The sequence below is a fragment of the Cinclus cinclus genome, chromosome 1, assembly GCF_963662255.1.
Source record: "Cinclus cinclus chromosome 1, bCinCin1.1, whole genome shotgun sequence".
In the NCBI taxonomy this organism is placed as follows: Eukaryota; Metazoa; Chordata; class Aves; order Passeriformes; family Cinclidae; genus Cinclus; species Cinclus cinclus.
The window spans coordinates 135769881-135791389 of NC_085046.1; the positions used below are offsets into that span (position 1 = coordinate 135769881).

Sequence of the window (21509 nt, forward strand, 5' to 3'; positions counted from 1 at the left end):
TAATCCTATTTTCAGTAGGGCTTCTTTGTTTTTATAGGTGTATTTTTAGGCTGTATTCCTCGATAGTTTTGTCTATTTCTCAAATTATTTTTGCAATTCATAATTTAAATTTTATATCTTAAATAAGATTATTTTACATTGAAGCTTGACTTCTAGTGCATATCTTTAAAACTTAAAGATCATAAGAACTTGATCTTTGCTCTGATTGTGGCAAATTTTATTCTGCTTTATTAATTGAAACTTTAAGAATTAAATTAGGTGTACATTTTTATGTTTTGTCACATTCTAGGTTCCTGAGTTTGCAGAAGGTTCAGATACTGAAAAATTCTTCCAACAGTTTAGAATTTAACACAATATTTTAACCAAGAAGCTCTATTTTAGAATTTCATATTAATTTTCAACTATTTCTGTGACATGGACTGTAAAATTTCATACTCTGAAACTGCAGCTGATAATCAGTTTCTAACTGAATAACTGAAGAGATGAGGGCAAGAGAAGGAAAAAATTAAAAACAACAGAAAAGTTTCAGAATATGTGAGACCTCCACCTGGCCCACTGTATCCATGTCTGAGGTTTCCAATACAACAGGAACAGAGACTTCTTGGAGCTGGTCCAGAAGAAGTTATGATAACGAACATACAATAAATATGGTCAGAGGGCTGGAACACCTCTGCTGTGCCAAAAGGCTGAGAGAATTTGGGCTGTTCAACCTGAAGAAATGAAGGCTTCCAGAAGACCTTATTGTGGCCTTTCAACATATGAAATAAAGAAGAAATATGTAGAGAGGCTTTTTATCAAGGTCTGTAGTGACAGGAGAAGAGGGGTCAATTTTAATCTGAAAGAGGCTAAATTTAGACTGGGCATAAAGACATTTCTTATGATGTGTACAGTGAGTCACTGGAACACACTGCCCAGAGAACTTGTGGATGCAACACCCCTGGAAATGCTCAAGGTCAGGTTGAACAGGACTTTGAGTAACCTGATCTAGTTGCATATGTCCCTTCTCATTGCAGTAACGGAGGACTAGATAATCTTTGAACAGCCCTTCCACCATAATCCATTCTGTGATGCTAGTGGAAGATGTCCCTACCTAAAACTGGAGGTTGGACTAGTTTATTTGTAAAGGTCCTTCTGATTTCTACCATTCTATGATTCCATTATTTACAAATACTCTAAAGAACCTTGGATTAAAATGTGAAACTAGTATAGCATAGTCAGTTTTGCATATCAGTCATTTTTCACTTCTGGTTTTGGCATAGATCTAATCCAAGAAAAAACATCAGTTATTTTCTTCTTATTTTCTTCCATTAAACATGTCAAAATTCTCTGAATTACATCGGTTTAAATAAGATTCAAAACCCCTCTGATTTCTCCAATTAAATAAAGAAACATAAGCCGGACAAGAAAGAACTTCCACCAGTATGTGCTGAGAATAATAACATGGTTAACCTTTATCACAATATTTGTTTACATAGTCTACAATAACAAAAGGGATTTAATCAAATCCCAAATTAGCATGTGACTTGGATTTCTGTTTTTCACTTGATCACTGCTCTTAAAGTGAATCAAGTTGTAAACCAGAATATTCCTAAGCAATAAGTTTTTCAGAAAACATAACCTGTCTTTAGTGAGGGCTAAACTTTTACAAAGATTAGATGGCATTCTCTCAATAACTGAGCATCCTGTCTTGAAATTATGTGGAGCCCACCTGGCCTTATTATACAGATGGGTGCATTTCACAATCAAGTTATATCTGAGGTGTCATCATGTCAGTAGGCACTTTGCAAGTTAAAAGAAAAAATATAAGAAAATTAACCCATCATCTAAAAGAGACAATGCTGCAATATTTCACTGCGGAAATTAACACTCTTGCCAGAAATAAGATAAAAAATGTTTTCAAAACAAACTGGTTTTGTTAACAGTCAACTGTCAACAGTCAACTGAATGTGAAATTTCTTTTTCATATTAAGTGCCACCAAGAAAGTCTATTTCTTCCAGATTATTTTCTTGCTAACACTTCATGCTTATTTTGGTTTTACTTTTTTTTTACTTCTACTGAGATGGCAATTCAGTTTTATACATGATTTTACAGATTTTTAAGTGGCCTTCTGAAGAAAACAAAATATATTTAAAACAACTTCAGGATATAGTCATTAATTCACGTATATTACCTGAGCAGTGAGGAAGAGATCCACTCCAGTGTCCATTTAACTGACATGTGCGAGATGACTGCCCTAAGAGTGAGCGTCTACCTGTGCAGGTGTAATGAACAGTGGAACCAAAGGTGTATTTATCTCCAGACAGGACGGCGTTCGGAGGAACTCCAGGGTGTCCACAGTCAATCACTACAATGCATAATTATTGGAGATAAAAGAAGGTTATTATCACTGATCAAACAATTTTTAGTTTTCATTTTCATAACTGCACACATAAACTTTGTGAAGGGCTTAGCATTTTCAGGGTTTGGGGGAAGGGGGAAGATCATGGAATTAGAATGCAAAATATGCTTCAGACCAAAAGCTGTGAAATAAATGTTTGGAGATGTCAAAAAAAAGATATTTTAGATACATATATTGATGCTCAAAACCACTCATTCACTAAGTTGATCTTTATGGCATGAACGCATGCACACACCTCATACTATTCAGAGAAAAATTACAGGAACATAGTATCTGCCAAAGTCATTGCTGTGGTAGGGAGTATGCAGAACTTCATCTCTCTTTGAATAATTCAGAGCAAGGAGTTAATTTGAAAGCAAGCTAAATAAATCAAGTTTGGGAAATGCACGATTGAAATTCATAAACCAAATCCACTGTGTACACAAACTGAATCTAGACCTGATGTTTGATTTCTTTTTATCTTAAATCTGTCCATGGTATGTAGATTATCTTGGCTGGAGACATTCATAGTTATGTACCAAGATACCCACAAAATAGAGCTGCAAATATCGGTGTAGTAGAACTGGCTGCTGAATCATACAGCTACAGTTTTTTTATCATAACTTCATTGTATTAAACACGATTTTCTACAGGAACTTCTTGTTAACGAAAAAATCCAGATCAGAAGCCTAATCAGGGTTGAGGATGTGTCCAATTCCATGGCCTTTCAGATACATGCAAGTGTAAAGGAGACGAATTCCTCTGCAGACAGCCCTGTGATGGACCCCCTGGAACCTCCTTTGAGATAAGAAAAATTACTTGCTAATGACTCATGTTAGAAAAATGCAAGCTCTTCTTATCTTTTTAGAATATTATTGGTTAGGTTTGATTCCTTATAATTGGTTGTCCCAAACAAAGAAAGATAATGTAGTTGGCCAGAATGTGTTAACCCTGTTTTCCATTGGTTTACTTGTGATCCCCCCAAACCCTGTTAAAGTACATATGTGATCCCCCATCTTTGGATTTGTAACCTGACCCCTTCACAGACTATAATAAATCCTGTGGAAAAAGTCTGAGCTGCTCTCCCGGTCTTTTTATGCCCTCTGGAAACTGCAGGTTTCTGTGAGAAACCATGAAGCTGAGTGCCCCAAAGGCCAGCACTCACAAACCTTGGAACTTCCCCCTGCCCAACAACAACTGAGCAGGGGACACAACAAAAAGTTACATGCAGGAGTACAGTGATTGTACGATATAGTGTAAGACCAAAATCATACATGACAATTTGTCTTTCTTAATTATTATTTTTGTCTTTGAGCTTTAATTTATGTATATACTGATTTGCATTTAATTACATGTTCTCCCAGAGGTCCAATTTTCATGATGTAGAACCTTGTTGACAGGACTACAAAGGATTTAGCAATGTGGTAAGCTATTCCTACCTAGTGTCGCTGACCCCTGTGACCATTCTGCAGGATTTGAGGACTTTGAATAAAATGGTCAGAATAGTCAACTTTACATAACAAACACTTGTTGGCAGCATGTTAATTTTTTAATCAATTGCTTCTAACTAAAATCTACTATCGCTTATGGATGACTGCTGAGCATGGAAATGTAAAACATTGTCAATAAAAAGGCATGTTGGTCATGCCTTCATCTTTTTCTTCGGAAGAACATTCAGAGTTTTTCAGAATATTTTATTATCTGTAGTGTTCTTGATTGAAACTTTTGCCCTATTCAGATGTAATACAGGACACAGTTAATTTCATACAGTTTCCATCTTTTAGCTTTCCTATGCACACTTTTCTGTTTAAATTTAAGTCTAGAAGTCTTGGATCCTTAATAACTGACTTAAAAAAGTATAGCACCCTTAATAGTACACTTAATTTGATTATGCATGCTACAAATTTTATTTTGATATTGTTTTCAGGCTGAGATTTCATATGAAAAGTTGATTTTCTTTTATTTTTTTTAAATTCTAACTAATTTCTCTCTTCTTATTTTACCACCCTCATTTAAAAATACACCTTCTCTATACCTAATCTAAATGAACTCTTTTTAGTTTGAACCATTATTCCTTGTGCTATCAATACATGCCATTGTAAAAAGTCCCATTCCAGCAATAATTTGCAAAACACTCCAGAAGCTCTTATAAAAAGGCTCTTTAAAAGTTTTGGTAAGATTAGGATTACAAAATATCATGGATACCACTCAGGTAGAATTAATTGACCTCTCTATAAAAATGACACAAATAAAGCAGAAGATGCCCTTTCAAAAGTACATATATCACTTTTACTCCCAAAGCTCTTTTAAAAGAGGAATAAAGTCTGCACTGTTAAATTACTTGTGACAACTCAGATAAAAATTACTAAGAGATTAAAATACAAATGTAGAAAGAAGAAATCTTTGCAACTTTACCTTTAAATTCATTTCTCTTTGGAGAAATTTTACTGTTAAGCAATATTTCTCTATTTGAAATGGTAATGTTGCCTTTAAATTTAATGTGAAACCAACAGATACTTTAACTGTGACTTGCAATCAAGCTACTTAACCCATCAAAGAAAGTGACAAGTCCCACAAGTGAAATTTTTAGCTGAAAAAAATGTTTAGGTTTCTTTAAACCAAAAAATTTGATTTTTTCTTTAGAGAGGTAATAGTCGAACTAGCGAAGTCTCCTGAGAACAAATAGATACAGTATTGCAAATATCAGCCCATGATTAATGAATAAGGAATATTTAGCCTATTTTCCCTTTAATCCCTATCTCAGTGAAAAATGCTGATCCTAAATTAAACCCTTTTCACAGACTAATAGAGCACCAGGTAAATCAACTGTCTCAGACAATTAAAAGTCTAAGAAACATCTCTGGCTATATCTGCATCGCAGTCAGAAAGTTGTTCATGACAAACCAGAATAAAAATTACCTACCTGTGTTGATCCACTTGCCCTAGTGAATAGGTTGCACATGAGCATGATGTTCAGGTACATCTATTAGTGTGGTAAACTGAGGACATTGTCCAGAGGACATCTTAGGTGTTCTACAGTGCTGTTACTGGGGAATTCAGTGGACAGCTTTTGACCTTGTATCCCTGCTATCAGGGATTATTATGCTGGAGCATTCAGAGATGTTTGTTTGGCTGCTGCGTTTCACAAGTATTCTATGTTATTTGCTACATACAAGAACAATATAACTGCTACATTAGCAGCTCCTGAGACCCTCCGTAAGTACTGCACACAGACAAATGTATATAAATATGATTATTGTGATTGCTGTCATGAGACTGATGAAAATGTTGTGTAAAATAATACCCCGTATAGTCCACATTCTTTATAGAAGCAAACTCATTATCTACTTACTAATGCATTCAGGTAGAGGTTTGTCCCAGTGGCCATTTGGTTGACAAATTAAAACTGAAGAGCCAAATATAAAATATCCAGGATTGCAGTCATAAAATACCACTGTGCCATATGTGAAATTTCCATGTTCAATTTTACTTTCTCTTATAGAATTTGCAGGAATTCCAGGATCAGAACAATTGACCACTAAAAAAGAAAGAGAGCATAGACTTGAGAGCCATACTAATACAGTCTCCTAAAATGGTCTCCTATTTTTTTGTATAAGAAATATTCAATGTGTTGCTATTCTCATTTTACATACTCTTAACTTTTTTTATATAATGGTAGTGAATTAGGAAGAAGAACTGAATCAACAAGACACTAAAGCCAGAAGATGTCAAACCCAGAGCATATGAAAGGAAATACTTCTTTAAAGTGTGATGATACCATAAAATTATTGGCCACTAAAAATTACTGAACACACCAATAAAATGAATTTATATTCCTGCCTTGACACATACTATTGTCCACAAATAGAAATGTATTTTGGGCCTAGAGGTGACTTAGGTCTAACACACACAGATATGCAAATGTACTTATGTTCCCATACCATCATTTTGATAATGGATCATCTTTAGGACAGATGTTTTGAGCAAAAGGGCACAAGGTCACTTAGGTAAGACTGGGGAGAATTTGACAGAATAAGAACATATCCCAAGAAGTGGGTTTAGGAAATTTTAAAAATAGAGGTTAACTTTAATGGTTAAAAATGCTGATGCATTTTTTGAGTCCTTAGCAATTTAAATTTATATTTTTGAAAATTTCTAAATACAGATTTTATTCCTGGGTTTTTTTTTGTTTTGTTTTGTTTTGTTTTGGTTTGGTTTGTTTTTTTTGTTTATTTTGTTTTGTTCTTTTTTTCATGTCTTACAGCTATCTGTGGGTTCAGTATACTTATTTTGGGGGTCATGATGATTATTTTCACAGTTTTTGTGTGGTTTACTCTGGTCGAGGAAACACATATCTTTTATTCAAAGTTACTCTAGAAAACCAAAGTTCCCATAAAAAATACTATCCCTATATCTTTATAAGCAATTGTATGTTTATATACATGCACTTGCATACACCTACATGCAAACCTATACATCTGCGTGTGTATTCAGGTGGAATTCCTTGTGCATCACTTCCTACCCATTGCCTCTCATGCTTTGGTTGGCACCCCCATGAAGAGCCTGGCTCCATTCTCTTGACACCCTCCATTCAGTTACTGATAGTGATGAAGTCCCCTCTCAGTCACGTTTTCTCAAGACTGAACAGGCCCAGCTCCCTCACCCTGTCCTTTTAAGAGAGATGCTCCAGTCCCCTAACCACCTTTGTAGCCCTCCTCTGGACACACTCCAGGTTCTCCAGATGTGTCTAACTAGGTCTGAGTAGGGCAGGATCCCCTTCCTTGACCTCCTGGCAATGCACCCCAAGGCACCACTGCCTTCTTGGACACACAGTCACACTGCTGGGCTCATGGTCAATTTGTTGTCCCCCAGGACCCCCAGGTCCTTCTCTGCAGAGCTGCTTCCCAGAAGGTCACGCCCAGCCTGCGTTGGTGCATGGGGTAATTGTGGTTACTCTTCCCCAGCTGCAAGACCCTGCATTTACGTTTGCTGAATTTCAGAGGTAAATGTGCATGGATGTCTATATATGAAATTATCAAAAGATGCTGAAAATCGCTGTAATCTGCAAAGGAAAAACGGTATTGTCAGTTGCACTTCAAGGTTTGAATTTTTCCTAGCAAAATCACTTAATGTAGTCATTTTATGTCTTATGTCCTCTCTAGTCACTATTCTAAATGTTGTAGTCTGCTTGTGTGCCTGTTCTAGCAGGTCTCAAATATTGGTACCACAAGCCTAGAAAACATACTTTCCCCAAGGGCAGAAATAGCTTTTTGCTTGTATTTGACTTCTTTAACAGTAAAGGACAGAACTATTTGTTAGCTACATTGACGGTCAATATTGATTTTTTTTTTTTTCCTGGAAGAAAGCCTGAGCTACATTTCTGTCTTTTTCCATTTTTTTCCCCCCAGCAAGGAACATTGAAGTCCAGCTCATGACTCTGCACAAGACAGCCCTAAGAATCACACCATGTGCCTGAGAATGTTTTTCCATGTTCATGTAACTAAGCATATATTTAAAGTAATGAAAATAATTTATTAATTATTGTATTCATTATTCATATATTTATTCATTATTATATAGGAGCATGTTTGGCTAAGAAACTAGATATTTAACAAAGTTGTAAATAGTATAACTACAACAAGTGCACTGTTGAATTTATATGAAAAAAATTTATGGAACAAAAGCAAAGTCTTCACAACGGTGTGCAGCTCTTTCTATAATATTGAACTTTTGGTAGTTTACAAATATGCAAGGTAACAGTTTTATTACTATTATTATATAACTTCAAAGCAATTAAAATTGCATTTATTAGAATGTATTTCACTGCTCATTGCAGTCATGATTAATGATGCCCAACACAAGACTAGATATTTTTGGTTTTAAACTCTCTCTTAAAAACAATATACAATTTCAGGACTGTGTAAAATTTCTAAGAGTAACCTGATCAACTTATTTACCAATCCCTACATGTCAGTAAGTTGCCAGCACTTTGGCACATTACTCTGCAATACAAAAATACCAAGGGGACTGATAGCAACTGGAATGAAAATGAGATTAAGTAAGTACCCTAAATATAGAGTACATGTTTAGTATTGTAAATTTAGAAAATATCTTCTCATCAACAAAGAGTTCCTTGGAAATTTAAGATCTGTAAACTACTTGGCAGTATCTCTTAGGGGAAAGTGATCAAATAAAAGTGGAGAACACCTATTGAAAACACAGTCAATAAAATTTCTATAAAAATACATTATTTAGTTAATACACAAATAAAAATAAATAGAGGCTTCAGAGAAGATGCTGAAAAACAATTATTAGAATTTCTGTGTATGTACATGCAGGTTACAGCAAAAAGTAAATTTTTCTAAACAAAACAAATTATTTAAAAAGCACATAAGATATTTTAAAAAGACAGGGGTGACAAAAACCTCCTAAAACTACTTATGAAAACTCAAACAGGATTAATTTCATAGAATTATTTTTCTAAGTGAAAGAATTTTACATATAATATCTAGAAGCACTGAGAACCAACACAAATGGACAATGTTAACAAATTAGAATAACAACTGTCAAAGTCAAGATGCTCAGTGGAGCAGCAATGGAAACATACAAGAAAAAAAAAGTAGATTTTCTTATGTGACTGTTAGAACTATGTTGGCTAAAAATGCAGAGAAAATTATTTCATTATTTAAGTTCTTAATTATCTTTCCATAATTTTGCTTAAGTAACTCGTAGAAACTATTTTTTAGAAAGCAACACAATCTACAGACACATAAGAAAGTTTCTCTGCCACCACTATTCTGGCAACCAGAGTGTAAAAACTCATTAATAATAAGATTATTATTAATCAGTCTCTCTGTTGGTGAGAGAGGAATCACTTTGTCTTGTGTTCCTTTACCCTCTGTTTATTTTTCAGCCTTAATTTTACAACATTTAGTTTGAAACCTGTAAATGCTGCATTCTTACCTCTGCATATTGGAGGTGAGTGGCTCCACTGCCTATTAGCTTGGCACTGAGCTTTGGTTGGTCCTTGCATAACATACCCAGTATTACATGAAAATGTCACAACATCATTGAAGTTGAAACCATTTCCACTTGTTCGTCCATAAATAGGACTACCAGGGTGACCACAGCTGACGGCTAGCATAGCAACAGTCAAAAAAGCCCCAAAAAATAGAACCAGATGTTATCACTTTTCAGTACTTATTATTCAATAGATAATAATTATATAATGGTATTTTCAAGTTTTGATATCATAAGATACTGCACATTTTCCATTACGCATTCATGTTCAAGAACTTACTTAATTTTTTAAATAAACTGAATAAAAATTGACATGCAGTAATGAAAGCAAATGAAGAAAACTCTTCTGAAGAAGCAGGAGAAAAGCTGCTAGATTTTCATTATGTACAGGCTGAAATTGAAAGGTAGTATTTGCCTATGTTAGTTCTTCAGGTATTATTTCTTACAAATTTGTCTTAGTGTAAACTCAAAATTTTATCTTTGTGGCCTAAATAGCAGGACTTAGCAGAGATATATATTTATGACGATTTTTTGAAAAAAACCCAGAACTATTGTCACAGTGGAAGTTCTCTTATGTTTATACAAAAACTGTCCACAGAAGGTAAAGTTTATTTTCTGCACCCACAAAAACCAGATTAAAAAAAGTAAGGAAAAATGGACAGAGATTAACATTTACAGAATTATCCAAAACCACTTTTTAAAACATTTCATTCTATTTTCTAGCAAACCATTGGTAAAAAAAAAAAGTTAATCAGTAATTAAAAAGAAAAATTAAAACATCACGGAATAAATGAATTAACATGGTGTGCTTTGACTTGGCATTAAAAGAATTTCTGCTACAAAGATACAGCTATAGGATATGTGGAAGCCAATTAATACAGTTTCAATTCACTAATATAACTAAACCTGAAAATTGTGGTAATTTACTTTAAGGTGTTTATGGAAATCTCAAATTTTCCTAAATTAAATACATCACTTTTTGTTATTACTTAAAGGCCTTTCATTTGATGGATTGACACTTTTATCATGAATAAGAAAATAAATTAACAAAGCACAATATTCACTCAAAAGATCCACAAAACCACAAATCAAAGCAACAGTATCTCTGTGAGGAAAAAGAAGAAGAAAAGAAAATATCATTTGGTAATGAAAGCATTTTAATCTGCAGTGTTGACAGTTTACTTCAACAGTGTTTACTTATTTAACTAAAATTGAAACTATCTAAATATAACTGAAAGTAAATATACATTAAATATTTCCAAAAGCCACTACTGGTCATTTTTAATTTTGAGTACTGGCATTCTTAAATCCTATCACTTTCTGAAGAATTTCCATATCCATAACATCAGGTATCAGTAGCCAAAAGATACAGAAATTTTCGCTGACAACACTAAACTTCACCTGACAGATGAACCATAGATTTTATGTGGCCCCATATTTTGAGGATCATTCAGTCCTCATCTTGTTTGACACAGACATTCCTGTAACATAAATCAGTATGTGCTGCCACGCTTACTTACGCACACAGGATGGAAGCTGGCCAGACCAGTTGTGATCCTGCTGACATATTCTTACAGAAGAGCCAATCAGCCGAAAACCAGGACTGCACTGGTAAACAACTGTGTCTCTGTATCCATAATTTTCTCCTATTACTTGTCCATTGACTATAAGATCTGGGATACCACAGTGACCAGCTAGATTTATTTATAGTAAAGAAAATAAAAGAAAAAACAATAGAAAAAAATTAGTAAATAAGCCATAGAAATTTAAAATAAACCTCCTTAACTAAAAAAAAAAAAAAAAAAAAGATGAATATCTTTCCGGCTGCTTTATTGATCTAATTCAAAGCTTTATTTTTATTAGCTTGGTGAAAACTGCAGTCATGCACTTGTATAGGTATAATTATCCACATATAAAAATTACAAAAAGATATGTAGCAAAGAGATTAAATATGCTATATATATATATATGCCATATATATAATCAAATTTCCTTTAAAACTATGAATAATTCCTTTTTGTTGCAACATGTAAAAAAATGTATTATTTACCTTAGTTTTATTTTGGTTATAATTAAATTAATAAGGTAACATTAAAGCAGCATACATTTAACTAAATAGAAAAATTCCACATTTAAAAAATACAAATATTATAGATACCAGTTCATGTGGACATTATAAATATAGCCTTCTTGCAACAACAACAAAAAAAACTTAATTAAATTAAATTAATTCATTTCTGGAATTTGACTCCCTGTAATGTTTTCCGTACTTTCTTTCCTTCCCAGTGGAATCCAAAAGATATTCACATCCTTTGGTTGAAGGTAGTCAGCACAGCAGTCACCAAATCTTTCAGCAACCACATGGCAATCAAAAATCTTTCTATACCCAGGCCTAATCTTTTACTTGGTATTCTCAAAATATGAGAAATACTGTATTTTCACTATGAAAGTTGAAAAGAGACATTTAGTCTACAGAGAGACTGGGAAAAAAAAAAAAAAACAAAAACAAACCTATGTGTAGTTACATTTTTTTGGAATGAATTCTGGAAAATGTGCACTGTGATTCAGCAAAAAATGTGGTAATGGGAAAGTCTTCTAAGAATGGTTGACTTCATAAAGACTGTGACATTTGGTATTCACTGCAAAAAGAAGCATAAGACAAGCAAAAAAAAAAAAACCCAAAAAAACCCTAAACAAAACAAAACACCATGAGCAGTTTTTCAGCTAGTTCTTTTTTTGGGAAAAAAAATACCAGCTGCCCAAACTCCTCTGCTCTCCTTTTCTCTTCTAATTTTCCTCAAATAGCCCCCACAAACAAATCTCCAAAGCATGGGATTGCTAATAAGAAAAGACATTTAGAACCAATATAGTTTGGACTGTTTTTTCCTTTGAAATGTTAAATGCTTCTAATACCCTGACGTAATTTTTCTGCATTTTGCCTCATTCAGTTGGGGCAAGAAATTTCCTAAAAAAGAAGAAAAAAAAAAATTCTACATTTTCTTACATCTTGAGCTTTGCGTTGTATTTCATTGTATGAATCATGAAAAAACAATCAGAATTTATAGTATTGGTAGTATATGAACCTCCACATATATTAGATTGATGACTACAATCTGACTTCCGTGTAGTCACAGAAGGAGGAGGAGTTTCAATCTGTTACCATTCAAGGCTGTATTATCCTTTGTTTGTTCCCTCCCTGTTTCCCTTGGTCTTATGTAAAAAACAGGCATAAATGAAATTTATGTTCTAGGATAAAATGGCATAACACATTCAGCATGTAGCAGTCTTTTTTGAACATGGTCCAAAGGAAATAATTTCCTTATTCTATAATATTTCTGATTATAATCAGGAGTAGTCAGATGAGGAATAAAAACTGAGCTGTAAAAGATTGGTTTCTATGAAAAGTGCAGCCAGTCAGTCTGCAGTGATTTCTGATCATGTTCAAAGAAATATTTTTCTAGTTGCATTTAATTAAAATATATGTCCTGGTTCTTAATTAAAAATTTAATGTTGCTTTATGGGAGAGTGTAAGCAGAATATTTCAGCAGAAAGGTCAATCTGTTACCTGTGCAGAGAGAATAAAACTAAAGCAATTCAACATGTGAGGTAACTAAGATCACAGTGCAGTTTCTCCAACTGTGCATGGACTTTACAAAGCCCATACCACTTTGACAGGTGAAAATTCATTGTAAATTATCTGTATGTCTTTCAGTAATCTCCCAGCCTGCTGCAGAAAATTTAAAATTATTTTAAAAACCCATCCTCTTAGCCTACTTACTTTCATTTTCATAAACCTCTCAGACCCCAATTTTGAATTACACTTCTTGTTTCTTCTTTTCTTTTGACTTTCTTCAACACCTACTATATAAAAGGAGAGGGGTAGTTCATGCTGCTTACCTGAAATTCAGCAAAGTATTCAATACCATTTCCCACAACCTATTCCTGCACAAAAGGGTAAGATACAGATTGTGTGGATGGTATTCAAGATGGGTAGTGAATGGGTCAACAGGCTGCACTAAAAGGGTGGGGATCAATGATTTTCACTCAGTCTGGAAGCGGATCACAACAGATATTCCCTAAGGATCAGCAATGATGTTGAGTATCTTCATGAATTATCTGGATGATGGGATTGAAAGCAGCCTCACCAAGTTTGCTGATGACACCAGACTGGTGGTGAGGCAGACATGAGAAGGAAGAGACATCTTACAGAGACCTGGGCAGGCTGGAGGAGCAAGCGAGAAAGAGCTGTATGAGGTTAACAAAAACACCTGCAAGGTTCTGCCCCTGGGATGACAGCAGCAAGGAGCCCAGAACAAGCCATGATCTGTGTGTCTGGGGAGCAGTGTCACCGAAAGGCACCTGGGGGTCTTGGTGGACAAGAAGCTGACTGAGAGTCAGCAGTGTGTGGCTGCAACAGTGAAAGAAAAATGGACCCTGGGCTGCATCTGCAGAAACATTATTAGCAGTGGTAGAGATGTGATCATCTCACTCTACTTAGTACTTGCCAGGCTGCACAAGAAAGATGCAGAAAGATTCAGACTGCAAAGGCAGGTCATGAATATAATCAAAGGGCTGAAAAAACCTCTCCTATGAGGAAAGGCTGAAGGCATTAGTTCCTGAGGAAGAGAAGTTTCAGGCGGGGGAAGGATCATCATAGTGTTCCAGTGCTTTGATGCTGGCTACAAAAACAATGGAGTGACTCCCTTCACATGGAGTCACATGGAGAGGATGAAGGACAATGGGTGCAAGCTGCAGTGGGAAAGGTTTCATCATGACATAAGAAAGAATTCTTTTCAGAGTAAGAACAAGCATTCCCTGGAACAATCTATTCAGGGATGTGATGGGAGTCTACACCACTTGATATTTTCAAAATGTGACTAAACAGGTTCCATCTCAGCTCCCTTTGCCATGAAATGTTGGATCAGATTTTTCAATTTCCCTTCTAACTTGGGCTGAACTATGATTCTGTTACTTCAAATCCTTCTGTCTTGATTATTTCCTCCCACTCTATATAACAGTTATATATTCAGAGTACTAACTATATTGCATGACCAATTGTGAACTTCCCACTACTAGTAATGAAAGATATTTTTAAAACAGTAGAGACTACTTCTATTCCTATGTAAGATTTCTAAACTGAAAGATAAAACTGAATTAATGAATAACATCATAAAGCTGTATTATAAAATTGAAGTTCGGCCATAACACAATTCTAAATCAGTGACAGTATAAAGGAAGTAAATATCATTTAAAAACAGGATATACTAGACTTGTGACACACTTTTTATCTCAGATTTTTAAAAAGAGATTAATTAAAAAAAATAGAAAGAAAGAAAGAAAGAAAGAAAGAAAGAAAGAAAGAAAGAAAGAAAGAAAAAGAAAGAAAGAAAGAAAGAAAGAAAGAAAGAAAGAAAGAAAGAAAGAAAGAAAGAAAGAAAGAAAGAAAGAAAGAAAGAAAGAAAGAAAGATTTGGAGGATGTTTTGCCAGTTTTTGCGCTGCTTTCCAGAGGAAGTTTAGTGCAACTGAAGGATATGAAAAATAAAAACTAAAAGCAAACCAAACAAAAAAGAGGGCAAATACCTAAAACCAAAGCAATCTAACAACCCAGAATGATGGGTTCAGCATTATTTGTTTTATTTTCAAATAAAATACTTGACAACTGTCATGTAGGTGCATGTGGTAAACAGTTCCCGATGTTTGCTATGAAAAGTATATATAATGGTGTTCATAGTTCCTGTGAAGAGAACATTGGAGAACTATAATGGAGTTTCCACTGATTCATGCAGATGAGTAAATTCCCTAAGATCCAAAAAAGTAAGAGATTCATTCATATTTTCCAGAACTTTTATTCTTTGCTTTGCAATTGTTTTTCAGGACTTTCATTTAAATTCTTCTTATAAGGGTTTTGTGACAAATAAATACATTCTAATATCCTGCTAATAAATAGCTCATTTCACACTAAGTTAGGATTCTAGACTCCTTTTAGCTAAGCTATATTTCATGACTGTTTTCATGACAGCTTTGTCTATTGTCAATGTCTCTATTTTTTTGCTGTACCATAAAACCAGTCGTAGTTCCATTTTTTTTTTCTATGACAGGGATGCAAAAGACATTTGTAGAGTTCTATGAATTCAGATGAGACCCATGGGTCTTAACGTAACTTCTAACTTGTAATACTGAATCAAAAGGTACTACTTTTTCAGACAAGTGAAAATTACAAAAAAAAAAGGTATTAACGAGACTAAATGCGAAGGTTTTACTGAGTAGAAGATTTGAGATGAGAAATAAGAAATGTAACATTCCAATTTTCTGTCTAGCAAAACTTGAGAATAATTGCATGAAATATTATTATAAAACAAAATTAGTCAAAGATTGGGAATGAAGGCTATTAATAACCTGTGAGGACCAAATAAATTACCTAATTTGACATGAAATCCTGCTCTAGCAATGAAGAATGAGCATAATAACTTAGTGTCAAAACCTTGGAAACCATAGCTGTAAATGAGATCTCTTTTCTGCAGGTTGTTCTATGAGATGAAAAGAACAGGAATAAATGAATACAGAATCTTTATATTAAATGGCAAAAAATGTACCTATGCTTATTTTAGTTGTCAGTAGTGTCAAACATGAGCACAGTAGTGAAACAAATCTACATACCAATATATTATTGAAAGCAGAGATTTATGTTATTTATTATTCAAAGCAGTTAATTAACCTGTCATGATTACATCAGCTGAAAAGGGAAGAATTATTTCCAGGCATTTTTTTCTTCTTTACAGGGCTTGCATTTCTTAAAAAGATATAAGAAGGCACAGCCCTGGACAAAACAGGGCTTGGGGCATTTCTATTGCTATTTTCAGAAGAGCCTCATCTTGACAGCTGCTCAAGCTGTACTAAAACTGTTCAGGATGAATGGTAAATTTATTTTAAATCATTTTTAATCCATGGCCCACAGAGGGAAGTTCTTTGCTGAATTCCTTGAAACAGCTGAATAATTCTTTAAAGATGAAACATCATATACCTAATTTGAAAGTCTAGTTATTATTATACAGTAGTACTGAAGAACAAAGAGAAGCATATGGTTAACTCCATATGTATTAATTCAGTAACACTGGTGATACAGAATCCCCTTCAATTAAAATACCAAGAGTTTAAAAAAGATATTTTAAAACAGTGAAGAGAAAGAAGTTAGTTGCTTATATATTTTCTCTAGAAGTTTCAAGTATGAAAATACTGGCAGAAAGGTTGCAATTCAGAGGTTACATAGACAGAGAAACCTTTCAGCGACTGAAAGCTAACTGAGAAAATACAAAAAAATACCACTGATAGATTAATGTACTGAACATTTTGCTGTTAGCTTACATGGTTGCTTTGCCTCAGATGGTATGTCTGCTATTCTTTTAACTCCATGGACAGCACTGTTCTCTACAGAGCTGATGGATAACTGGTTTTTCCTTTACAAGTAACAAGCTGCCAACAGTGACTCATTAGCATTTTAAACCACTACTTTTTTATGAAAAAAAAAGTTAAGTAAAACTGGGATAAATATTCCCCAGCTAACACATCAAAGGTTGTGTTCACATTAGAATTTTGATTCAGATCTTCCTTCTAACTCTTAAATGAGTCAAGTGGTTTTACTATGAACCAATTAGCTTCCTTTCAAAGGAAGAATACTGAGAAGCTGAACTAGGTGCACAAAATGTGTTCCATCTACTTTTGAAGAAAAGGTAGTCAAAATTATTGACAGATCTTTATGACAACTTAGAACTTAGAAAGGTTCTGATAGTGCTTCTCCTTTGACCTAATAAAAAAAAGAAAACTGAAAATAGTGTTAATGAGAAAAGGGGAAAAAAAAAATCAGTGTTGGAGAAATCTTAGGAAATGTTTTTTACCATTCATATACTAGTTAATTCGAAAGTTTGCCTGAAAGTACCATAGAATTATTAAAGTAGATCTGATTTACTTTTACTCTTGGAAATGCCCAGTTTACTAAACATCTAATTACAGGCATTAAAACAAATAGACTAAAAAATTATTTTTTTAAAGTATGATATGTTTTTATGATCAATGCTATTCCTGACTTTAAATTAAAGCAAAAAGTTCCATAAATAAATAAAATAATGCAAAATACGAAATTGTAAATATATAAACTATAAATACTGTAAATATGCTAAGTTTCTTGTAAACAGACAAAAGAATAATAAATTTCTTGTTGAATATTTAAGTACTTTTTCAAGAGGAAAATGTATAACAAAATTGCAGATTTGTCAGTCTTTTTATAGATAGGATATTCAGTAAAAATCTATTCTATGTTTCTGAACATGTCTCAGGATTATTTCATAGACAGTTTCAGTGTTACCAGTACAGAAAAAGATCAAGCATAATAAATTGAGAGACAGCTTGTAACCTAGGAGACACAACAGTCATGATTTTAGTCTTTGCTTGTTATTTTATTCAAAAAGACTAAACTTATTTTTTCACAATAAAATGTCCTGAAATATTTAGCTTTTTAAACTTTGACAACAGAATTACTTCAGAAGTTCAATTCTGTTTTGTTTCATTTGTTTTTTTCAATTTGAACATTTTTTCTTCTCATCAGCCATGGAGAACAAGGACCAAGAAGTCAATGTCCTACTATTATAATAGTATGATTACTCATGAAGTATTACTTTGTCATTTAGGTATTATTTAAAGAAAAAAAAAGTGAGATTGAGAAAGGAAAGCAGTTGTGTTAAGTGTTTTAACTTTTGCCACAGATTCATTACCCATAAATTATCCCTCTTTTAGTAAAAGAAGCCAGAATGAGAAAAGAAAGACAAAAAAGAGCTGTGAAACCTATTATCATATTCTCACACTATTATGGCTGTCCTAAAATCATGCACTACTGTTCACAGTGTCATGGAACAACATAACTTAGATTTTAGTCAATATTTTTTATTTAAAGCTTACCTCAGTTTTAATGCTCAGCTATATCTGATTAGGTTCACCACAAGTTTAAGGTTCTACTGCAGATACTTAAATTCTTGTTTATTCCACTTTTCATAAATTTTTAAAATTACAGATACCTGGAATTAAAATCAGGCTATCTAACACAACAATTAAATGTAATTATTTCAGTAGCACTTTCAAAAACAAAGTAATTGTATTTTTAAACAAAATACTTGAAAAAGGTATTATGTTATCCTGTAGGATTTCATGTATGTCATCTAAGTATATTCCTAAGGGCATCATCAATACTTAAAACAGAAATACGTTGGTAATCACTTCAGTCCAAGAACTACATTTTTCAGAAAGTAAAAGTGGAAAACCTGTAAGATAAATGATAAAAAATGTTTACAACTGAAAGCACAAAATATCAGAAGTAGATAGTGAAATTTACTAAGTTGTACAAAAATGCATTCCTTGACCTGTTAAAATACCCACTCTGTAGGTCTTGTATTTGATCTCCTTTGTCCTGCATTCTAATACTTCTTTAATGTCCTCCATTTCCTCCACATTCCTCCACTAACCTGCTTAAAAATATTTCTTGTTTCTGATTTGTCATTACCTGAGCTCATCCCTCTATCTTAAGTCTCAAATTACTTATGGAAGAAACAAGAATTGAACTGGGTTATTCTGAGTCTGCAGGGAGTTCACTCATGCACAGTAATGTAACACAGTAGGCAGCATTTTTGCAATAGAAATTATGACAGCCATTTCTCTCTTCCTTTTAGAAATGTGCTCTGTCACTAGCTTTTTTTTTTTTTTAACATCATGGTATACGTTTATTTTGCATGATACATATGATGAATACTCTAATTTTTCTGAGTAATACTTGTTTTCATGGCATCTTCAACAATTTGCCATAATAAACCTTTAAAGATATGCATTGTAAGATTTACTGTAGTGCTACTAGTCTGATACAACAGGTGTGTTTTAGATTACTGTTTTTCCCCTCTAACTATATAGTTGTTTTGTCAACTGTTTATTCCTACTGGACATTACAGTATATGAATTGAATAATAATGAATCTCTTCTGAGAAGTAGGGGTCCACTTTTAAGTTGCAAGTAAAGATTATGTAATCTGCTACTATTATTAAATTATATATCACAATTTTATTTCTACAGATGTAAGGCAGGAGAAATTTAATTCATTCTGTGCTCATCTTGACTTGGATAAAGTTATTGTGGCAAAATTCTTAAATGCAAGTGTTTTCCCACCGTGCTATTCACAAATAGCATGCAATGTACATTGTATCTGGTTTTAGATTAATATTTCTCTGAAGAAATTTTTTACATTTCTCCAAATTTCAACCGCTGTAACTTCTGCAGAGAAATCAGTTAAAACGAAAACAAACAGGCAAAAGAGAAAAAAAGCAGAACATTTTGATTATGCACATACTATGGTGCTTCAAAAATTTATATTTAGAACATCTTGTAATTGCTGACAATTAGAAGGAAAAGAATATTAAAAATGAAGGTCTTCTTTTTTCCTCTTCCTCTGTTAAATGGTTTCCATTGTTAAAGTGATACAAAACCAAAGCCAACATCCCTCTCTGCTGTATGTCAGAGAACATTCCAGCTGCAGACTTGTAGCTTGATAAGCAACACTTTTGCTCATTCATGAGTCATTCACTTAAGTGAACATTAGCAAATAACACTGTTTAACAGAAGACAAATTATTTGGGATGAAAAATAGTTTAAAAAGGCAAATGGCAATCTGTGCAAATATATATTACAACATAATCCCATATTTAATGCATATATTTGTTCAGTTTTCTGAACGTATCAGCTTATGAATTTTCTGTTATCTGTTCATGCCTCTAAAAATAATAAGATACAATATGACGTATATTTCATTCTAAATCAGAATGTTAATATACTTTTGATTTCAACTGAAATAAAAAATTTGGTTAGATACAGAGTTAAAACCTATGTCTCTACAGTAAATACAATAACACAGCTCAAGGTTCACATGATTATGAATCAGAAAGAAGCCCTGATGTGTTTCATGTGTTTATTTTATTCATAAATAATTCAGGCAACGGTGTCTGCATATATTAAATAAGAGACTATGCCTAACCTTGTACAAGGGTCTGAAATTCTGTAAAAAGTGTCTGGATACTGGCTTTCTCTCAGAAATAAGTCTGCAGTAGTCCTGTCAAAGTTTCCACAAACTTTATTTTTCCTCCTTCTGTATCTTTTCAAGAACACAGTTTAATTCTATGACACTACTACTTAGTTCAGATCTACTATGCAGATGTTTTACTGAGGATATGTATTAGAGCTGACACATAAGGAATCAATCTGTCTTGCTGTTTATGGATAGTTCTACCCTAAATGCACATACAAAAACACAGTAACACAGATTTTGCAAGTTGTGAAGATATTAAAATTTTAAAAAAAATATAAGCATAGTTCTAATTTGATGTGAAAAAAATTGCAGTCCAACCACACACATTCAGAGCTCTCTTCAGTGTATCTGCCAATAGAAAGACAAGCAGATTTTGTCTGCTTGTCTGCAAAAGATGCTTACTTTTGTCTCCTAGAGAGAAAGAAAATGGACAAGTCATGATAGTACCATCCATACCTAAACATCTGGTCTCAATTCCTCTCCAGAGTCCAGATGACAGACATTCCCTCACTGCAGAGCCAACTAGCATGTATCCTGAGTCACAAGTGAATATAGCTGTAGATCCATATGTGATTTGAGTTCCAATCTTATTTCCATTTGGAGGTGTAGGAAGTTCTCCACAGGAAATAACTTCATGGCAAAACAAAAATAAAACACAAGTGTGCAACTGAGAATCACAAACACACATACAATAATGCCTATCAACCAACAATACTTATCAACCAGTCAATCCCATAAATAAATTTCTCACCTTGAAGTATTTTGGAGAAACCTGTAGAAATCATAGATTTAAAACCTGCAAACAACAAAAACTATTCCTTCCCCAAAAAATATACTTAAGAGAGAAGGAATAACAAAATAATTTCTGTAAAATTAAAAAAGCCACTCAGAACATTATTAAATGCTGATTAATTACCTTGGTTTTATCAAGTACTTTCTGCATAATGGAACATCTAAATTGCTATCAGATTTAGTTATTCTTCTTTGGGAAGGGGCC

At 33.5% G+C, this 21509-nt stretch overlaps 1 protein-coding gene across 3 annotated transcripts in view; it reads right to left on the reverse strand.

Moving 5' to 3' along the window:
- Positions 1-21509, reverse strand: part of CSMD3 (CUB and Sushi multiple domains 3) — a 590741-nt gene that overhangs the window by 41295 nt on the left and 527937 nt on the right. For all 3 annotated transcript variants that reach the window (XM_062491358.1, XM_062491350.1, XM_062491342.1), the window contains 5 exons: positions 20969-21142; positions 10919-11092; positions 9342-9515; positions 5731-5916; positions 2172-2345 (listed from right to left, as the gene is read on the reverse strand). In XM_062491358.1, the coding sequence (XP_062347342.1) occupies positions 2172-2345; positions 5731-5916; positions 9342-9515; positions 10919-11092; positions 20969-21142 (882 nt within the window). The remainder of the gene's footprint in view (positions 1-2171; positions 2346-5730; positions 5917-9341; positions 9516-10918; positions 11093-20968; positions 21143-21509) is intronic.